Source organism: Sinocyclocheilus grahami, unplaced genomic scaffold, assembly GCF_001515645.1.
Source record: "Sinocyclocheilus grahami isolate Dianchi unplaced genomic scaffold, SAMN03320097.WGS_v1.1 scaffold483.1, whole genome shotgun sequence".
Classification (NCBI taxonomy): domain Eukaryota; kingdom Metazoa; phylum Chordata; class Actinopteri; order Cypriniformes; family Cyprinidae; genus Sinocyclocheilus; species Sinocyclocheilus grahami.
In genome coordinates, this window is record NW_015505662.1 from 825,973 (window position 1) to 833,896 (window position 7,924).

The 7,924-nt window shown below is 37.2% G+C and overlaps 1 protein-coding gene across 1 annotated transcript in view; it reads left to right on the forward strand.

The window, feature by feature from the left end:
- The first annotated feature begins 5,279 nt into the window (after positions 1 to 5,279).
- LOC107553848 (N-acetyl-beta-glucosaminyl-glycoprotein 4-beta-N-acetylgalactosaminyltransferase 1-like) overlaps positions 5,280 to 7,924 on the forward strand; it is a 75,318-nt gene continuing 72,673 nt past the window's right edge. The window contains exon 1 of the mRNA XM_016236164.1: positions 5,280 to 5,499. Coding sequence (XP_016091650.1) covers positions 5,358 to 5,499 — 142 coding nt within the window. The 5' untranslated portion in view covers positions 5,280 to 5,357. The remainder of the gene's footprint in view (positions 5,500 to 7,924) is intronic.

The following is a 7,924-nucleotide window of genomic DNA, read 5'->3' on the forward strand; positions in this document are numbered from 1 at the left end:
ATAGATAGATAGATAGATAGATAGACAGATAGATAGAAATAGTCAATAGATAGTATGGTATAATATGAAAACATATTTTTGTGATTGAATGAACAGTTCACCCAAAAATTTAAATTTGCTGACAATTTACTGTTGGGCCATCCAAGATGTAGATGAGTTTGTTTCTTTATCAGATTTGTAGAAATGTAGCATTGCATCATTTGCTCAGCAATGGATGCTCTGCAGTGAATGGGTGCCGTCTGAATGAAAGTCCAAACAGCTGATAAAAACATCACAAAAATCCACAATTCAAGTCTTGTGAAGTGAAAACCTGTGTGTTTGTAAGATGAAAAAAAACATCATTATGATATTAAGATATTACAACATAAATCACATTGTTAGGTTACCAGACAAAACAGTCCAAACCTTGGTCTGAAAAAGATTAAAGACCCCCGTTTTAATGGTAAAGTTGAGACAGGCCCTCGCACAAAAATCCTCATTGAAAGGTTTTCTTCCTCTCTTTTTCTATTCTATTCCTAATCTTTTGATCGCTTGTTACCCATGTTGAAAAGAGGTCTTCTTTTCTAACATCAAAAGGAATGAGGCAGGTGCTGCATTGACAGCTGTGAGAGACATTTACAGTCCAGGTGAACGTGACGTCTATCCTCCATTGACCTGCTCTGTTTCTCACTTGCTATGAATGAAAAGCTCGCTGCATGAACAAATAAACATCTGTGTCTGACAGTCTCATCCGTGCTTTGAATCCAGCTAAATCTCGGTTTATTGCATTCGCAAGCCACTCTCCTTCCCTGAGATCTGACAGGAATACACGAGTGTGTGTGAATGGAGCTGATCATTACGGCTCTACCTGATCTCATAACTGACGGCTGACAGGATTGTCAGTCACTCATACATTCACAAACCTCAGATAAGGGTGCAGGAGATGAACACTGCATGCAGACGCCCTTGATGATTAAGCAGGTCGTTAGAGGGATTAAGCAAAGTGATTAACATGCAGAAAAGCATGCTAATTGAAATCCTACTGTTTCATTTTGTTAATCACATTTTGGAGTTGTAAAAACATCCCAACTATTCTACGTTCCAATGCATATGTTTTGTATTACTAAATACTGAGCAAAGGGTCTGAATACTTAGGACCATGTGATATTTCAGTTTTTCTTTTTTAATAAATCTGCAAAAATGTCAACAATTCTGTGTTTTTCTGTCAATATGGGGTGCTGTGTGTACATTAATGAGGAAAAAAAATAACTTAAATGATTTTAGCAAATGGCTGCAATATAACAAAGAGTGAAAAATTTAAGGGGGTCTGAATACTTTCCGTACCCACTGTATGCATATATATGTGTGTGTGTTTATATATATATTACCCTCCATAATATGTTATCTTTAACATGCGTGAACATATTACTCACTTAAATAAAATAAGCAAGGAACATACTTTACAATGTTTAAAAAATAATATAGGCCTAACTCTAGTTTTGATTGAAATCTATTAGGTTATTCCATCCACATTTGCATTTGGCCTAAATGTATAGGCTACTGTAACATTGGAAATGTATTTTCATGCACCTGAAATACATTTTGAAATATATTCTATTTCAAAAACATATTTCATTGAGCTTCATTGTTTACAACTTATATTTAGCATATATTTAAAATATATAGTTGGCCAGGGATATTTTACTGAGGATAGAACGCTCTTTTCGTCGTACTTTTTTTTCTTGTCTTTCTGTAGATGAACAGAAATATGATCTTATATCAATCTCTGTGGTCACATCTACAGCCATTTGTCTAATGCTCGTCTCCATTTACATTATAATGTTTTCTTGCTGATCGTCAAAAAAAAAAAAATTATTTGTAATGCTAGTCAGGACATTTATAGCAGAAATACAGTACTTTGGACAAGAAAATCATTTTTTTAAATATGCTTAAGGGCGTCTCGTATTTCTCTCCATTATTAGTTGGACAATCTCAAAATGTAGCCTAATTTCCTTCTTGGCATTCCTCCTGTATTTTGTCGATCATTAACATTAAATAAACAAGAAGTTGACTTTTACCTACATTTTAGACACAATATTGCCACTTCGTCATTTTTTGACAGAATAGTTAGTCAAATAGAAAGTCAAAGCGTGAACGGCCTCAGCAACACAAAACAGTGCTGATTCGTTGCTGAATGAAGCGGTTCTTTAAATGATTCAGTGACTCACTCATAAGATAGATGGTTCGTTCGTGATTGAATGGATTCGTTTGTGAACTAATCGGTCGATTAATGCTTCACTACTGTAACCTGCAGATATGGCCATTGGGGAAGCGGAGTGATACTGTAGTGATACTGTAAGTGAAATAGTGAAAAGTCCCAGCCGCTCAACCAATGGAATTCGAGAATCGGAACTTGTATGGGTCTACAGTTCTTTTAGCGCTATAGCGTTGAGCTCTATTGGTGAATGAAAGCTTTTTCAAATGAGCTTTTGAAATCTGTGTAGTAGGGATGGGCGATACCACTTATTTTGTTTTCGATACCATACCGATATTTTTCAAGGCAGTATCGTCGATACCGATACCGATACTTCTGAACTAAACTTTTAAATCATGAAATTTATTAAATTACTAAGAGTAAAATGGGTAATGATAACCACTTAACTTTGTTTAAAACGTATTTTAACATTCAATACGCCTTAATTATAACTTATTAGTTTATATTTTTGTTTACACATGGTTCAAATATATTTTTTGTTTACACATGATTCGAATCTACAAATACTACAGTTGAACTACGGTCACTTTAGTAAATGAACTGTCAGAAGTGAGTGAACGCTCTCTGTGATGGATTGGTTCTTCTGTCTTGTAACATTTGCGTGTGTTCAGATGAGCAGGAATATAGTTCTATCCTACACAATCATTTACTAACATAGGTTATTCGTCCAATTCAATGCATTATTTTTTTGCTAAATAAACAAAATCACTGGTAAATAAAACACACCTTAGTATCGATATTTATTGTTTGAGTATAAATACTTTCGATACTCGCATCAGTATCGATATATATCGATACTTCAGATCGACACGCCCATCCCTACTGTGTAGCTTTCTATGGGTTTCTGTGCAGGTCTATAATGAGTGTTGTTGATAAGGCAAAAGGCAATCATGTTCTCCAATGGTTTTGACTGTGATAATACCATAATTTCTAACTGAAAAACAGCAATGGAGCTGTTTGTTTAGAAAGGCAATTACTGGTCACACGTTGTGAGATCAACACGCATTTGTCTGAGATTTTCAGATTCCTCAGAGGAGCAGCGGTTTTCTTATTGATCACAGAATTGTGGGAAGAGCAACATTGTTTTCTTGTCTTCATGCTGCTCTTCTTGGCATCAGAGGTAGGGGTCATTTTAATGTATTTGTATTTCTAGAGGTAATGAACTGAAAATGTTTGACTCTTTAATACAGTTTTAGTGATCTAAGTTTCCCTCAGGTTCACACAAGGTGTCCACAGGTGTGCTTTATCACATTAACTATGAACATGAAATGAACTAAAATGTCTTTTTATTAATATCGCTCAGGACATATGAGCTAATAAGGCAGCTCTTGTGGGGTGTTCCCGGTTTGCAGTGGTATCTATCAAAAGTGGTCCAAGGAAGGAACAGTGGTGAACCGGCGACAGGATCATGGGCGGCCAAGGCTGAGTGGGGAGCAATGGCTGGCCCGTTTGGTCCGATCCGACAGATGAGCTACTGTAGCTCAAATTGCTCAAGAAGTTAATACTGGTTCTGATGGAAAGGTGTCAGAACACACAGTGCATCGCAGTTTGTAGAGTATAGGGGCTGCATAGCCGCAGACCAGTCAGGGTGCCCATGCTGACCCCTGTCCACCGCCGAAAGTGCCAACAGTGGGCACGTGAGCATCAGAACTGGACCACAGAGCAATGGAAGAAGGTGGCCTGGTCTGATGAATCACATTTTCTTTTACATCACGTGGATGGCCGGGTGTGTGTGCGTCGCTTACCTGGGGAACTCATGGTACCAGGATGCAGTTTTAGAAGAAGACAAGCCGGCTGAGGCAGTTCTGCTGGGAAACCTTGGGTCCTGCCATCCATGTGGATGTTACTTTGACACGTACCACCTACCTAAGCATTGTTACAGACCATGTACACCCTTTCATGGAAACGGTGGCTGTGGCCTCTCTCAGCAGGATAATGTGCCCTGCCACAAAGCAAAAATGGTTCAGGAATGGTTTGAGGATCACAACTAGTTTGAGGTGTTGACTTGGCCTCCAAATTCCCCAGATCTCAATCCAATCGAGCATCTGTGGGATGTGCTGAACAAACAAGTCCCATCCATGGAGGCCCCCCCTCGCAATTAACAGGATCTGCTGCTAACATCTTGGTGTCATATACCACAGCACACCTTCAGGGGTCTAGTGGAGTCCATGCCTCGACTTTTTCACCTGTTTTATTTTTCTTGTGCAGTTCTAAATGGAGCTTTGGAATGCTTTGCTCTATTTGTGCTTTTGGACAGGAATTTCACACGTAAAAAAAAAGGTGCAATTTTTTTTGTCGTTCTGTATGTTTTATTCAATGGAGGGCAACAACAAGAAGCTTTTACAATTCAGTCCACATCTTATTTCTAAAAAAAAATCACTTGCCCTGAAAGCATCTTTGCTCTGAACTCCACCATTTAACCCATTTCCTTTTCTAGGGATGCAAGCACCTTCCTTTTCTTCGTTTGTGCCCTACAAGCATCTGGGCGTCAGAGACCATAAATCACAGAGACCCCAAACTTGGCTTTATGGTGCCAAAGGTCCCCCGCTAGTCAGACACATTCGTCTCACACTAGCTGAAATGGAGGGCAACAACAAGAAGCTTTTACAATTCAGTCCACATCTTATTTCTAAAAAAAAATCACTTACCCTGAAAGCATCTTTGCTCTGAACTCCACCATTTAACCCATTTCCTTTTCTAGGGATGCAAGCACCTTCCTTTTCTTCGTTTCTGCCCTACAAGCATCTGGGCGTCAGAGACCATAAATCACAGAGACCCCAAACTTGGCTTTATGGTGCCAAAGGTCCCCCGCTAGTCAGACACATTCGTCTCACACTAGCTGGCACTATAATAAGGCAATTTTCATGTACCTTGATAGTGTATATCGCTATGTGGATTATAGTTTTATCAGCTGTTTGGACTCTCATTCTGATGGCACCCATTCACTGCAGAGGATCCATTGGTGAGCAAGTGACAGAATGCTTAATTTCTCCAAATCTGTTCCCACGAACAAACAAACCATCAGGACTCGTTCTCTGAAGCGCCAGACTGAGGAGCAGCTGACACTCTCTTTTTTGCTGCTGCTGATGCTGCAGCTGCTAAAATGCTGCGATTCCCTGTGAAGAAAATACGAAAGCAGTTCAAACTTCTGCTGCTGCTGGTGCTGCTTACTTTCGCCGTGTGGTTTACGTACCTGCACATCAACCAGGGCAAATCCATCAAACTCCACTTCAACTATGGAAAAGGTAAGCTGCGTTTGTTTTTTAATATTTTAGACTATCTGAAATGAATGATTTAGTATGTGAAGGGAGTTTTTTGCTGGTGTCTTTTTTGGAGAGGCGAGGAGAAATGAAGCAGAGGTTCAGAATAAGAGCAAGACGAATAGGAACTGCTGAATTATCATTTTCATTATTAACTTTAATTAACTAGGGCACCAGCACTGATATATCAGTTTCAATATCAGCGTCCAGAACATTTAATGGCTGGCAGATGAAAATTGGCATTTTAGGAGTGTAACATTAGTATAATCAGCATTTTGAATGCATTAGTATTGAATGCATTGTCATTTTGCAAAGAAAGCTGAAATATTGTATTTTGAATTAAATTAAGTTGACATTATATTGGTTTCATTAGAAGGTGCTAAAATTATGCAAATACGGACAACATAAAAGCAGATGCATTCAGATAAGCAGTAGTAGAGCTTAGTCTGCTGAACTGGATTCTCGGCTCTATGATTAAGTGTGAATTAGCAGAAGTGTATGCAGAAGCCATGTGCTTGTGAGAATCTCTTTTACCTCTGCAAAACAGATTTAAACACACACTCATGAAAACCGCTCATTGTGTCATTATATTGGTAGCCGTGTGAATTTATTTCTGTGACAAAAATGTGGGCACCAAACAATTGAAAAAAATAAAAAATAAAAAAGAAGAAAACTTTTGACTTGAGTTAAAGAACATGACTTGTTTATTAATGAAATGTGCATCATCAATCAACTCTTCCCACACACAAACACAGCTGCTCCTTTATTTATGCGAAGTGTGTAATATCTGTGAAATTTAAATTGCACAAAAAGAGACTTTTTCATTTTCGGAAGAAAATTATGCTGATTGTTAATAGGGTTACAAAGGGGCAGAAACTTTACATGGGAAGTTAAGCTGTGGAATTTTGGAATTCTTTGAAGTTGGAATCCTAATGGGTATACACAAGAATTAATTAGAAATTTGGGGTAATCTATTTGTCATTATTCAGCCTACTAATGTACTATGCTATGCCCGTATGCCGTTTTGTATTATATATAGTGTGAGTAGTGTGTTCACACTGGAAATTCCAACACAAAGCAGTGCACTTGAAATACTGAGTGATGCACTTATTTAACTGAACAAAGTATGGAATGTTTGACCCTTCTTGCAGCTTTAAATATGATGCTAGATGACAACATATCTGTCTAAGGCCTGGTTTCACAGACAGGGCTTAGACTAAACCAGGATTAGGCCATTGTTCAATTAGGAAATGTAAGTAATTTTATTAACATGCCTTAGAAAAAACATTACTGGTGTGCATCTTGAGACAAAACAAAGGCACTGATATATTTTAAGATCAGTCAGTGCAAGTTTCTTTCAGTTAAAACAGGTCAGATTTACACTTTAGTCTGGGACTAGGCTTAAGCCTTGTCTGTGAAACCAGGGGTAAATGTAAATAAACAAACACTAGCTTTCTCTTTTTTTCAATTCTATCTACTTGTTTTCTTTGTGTGTGTGTGTGCATATATGTGTGTGTGTAATATATTATATATATGTATATATATACACTGTAAAAAATGACTGTAAATTTAATGGTAAAAGACTGTAAATATGCTACAGTAAAAACCTGTTAAATGGTTAACGGTAAATTCCCCTACTATATACGGTGAAAAACTGTATTGGACATTACATGTATTGGACATAAATTTTACGGTAGTACACCATTTTTGGAAGTGAAAAAGACCGTATAATTTACAGTGAATAACCGTAAATTGACATTCCCAGAATTCCCTGCGTTAGATTTCAAATTTGATGTTTTTTTGTTGTTGAAATAACTATGTTTCTTCTTAGTTTTTTCTTATCAGTTTTGTATATTAGGGTTGTGTGTTACACCTAATGTTGTTAAATGAATGTTTACTGCATTATTTCAGTTTCATGTGTGTTACCATGATGGTGTTTAGTGTCTGTGTGAATGACACTGTGCACCTTCTATATATGGTATTATTTGAAAGCTGCTTGTGATGGGCTTTGTTTCATCATGTGACTTTCTCATCACCACCTGCATTTGGTGGTTATCAGTGTATTACAAAGCTACAAAACAGAAAAAGGTTTCAGTACTTCAATAAGTTGGAATATTAACATTATATCAGTTAAAGAAATTACTAATTGTTTGACTGTAAATTTAAGTGAAAACTGTAAAACCAAAAATGTTGCTATCGTATTTTTTACGGTAAAATCCCGGCAACCACAGCTGCCAGTTTTTTACCGTAAATTTTACGGATTTTTTTTACAGTGTATATATATATATATATATATATATACACCTTGCTACATGTACTGCGTTAGGCTAATCAAGACTTGTCATTTACACTTATATATTGTTGCTCTTTTGTTAGTTTTGACTGCTTTTATTGTCCTCATTTGTAAGTC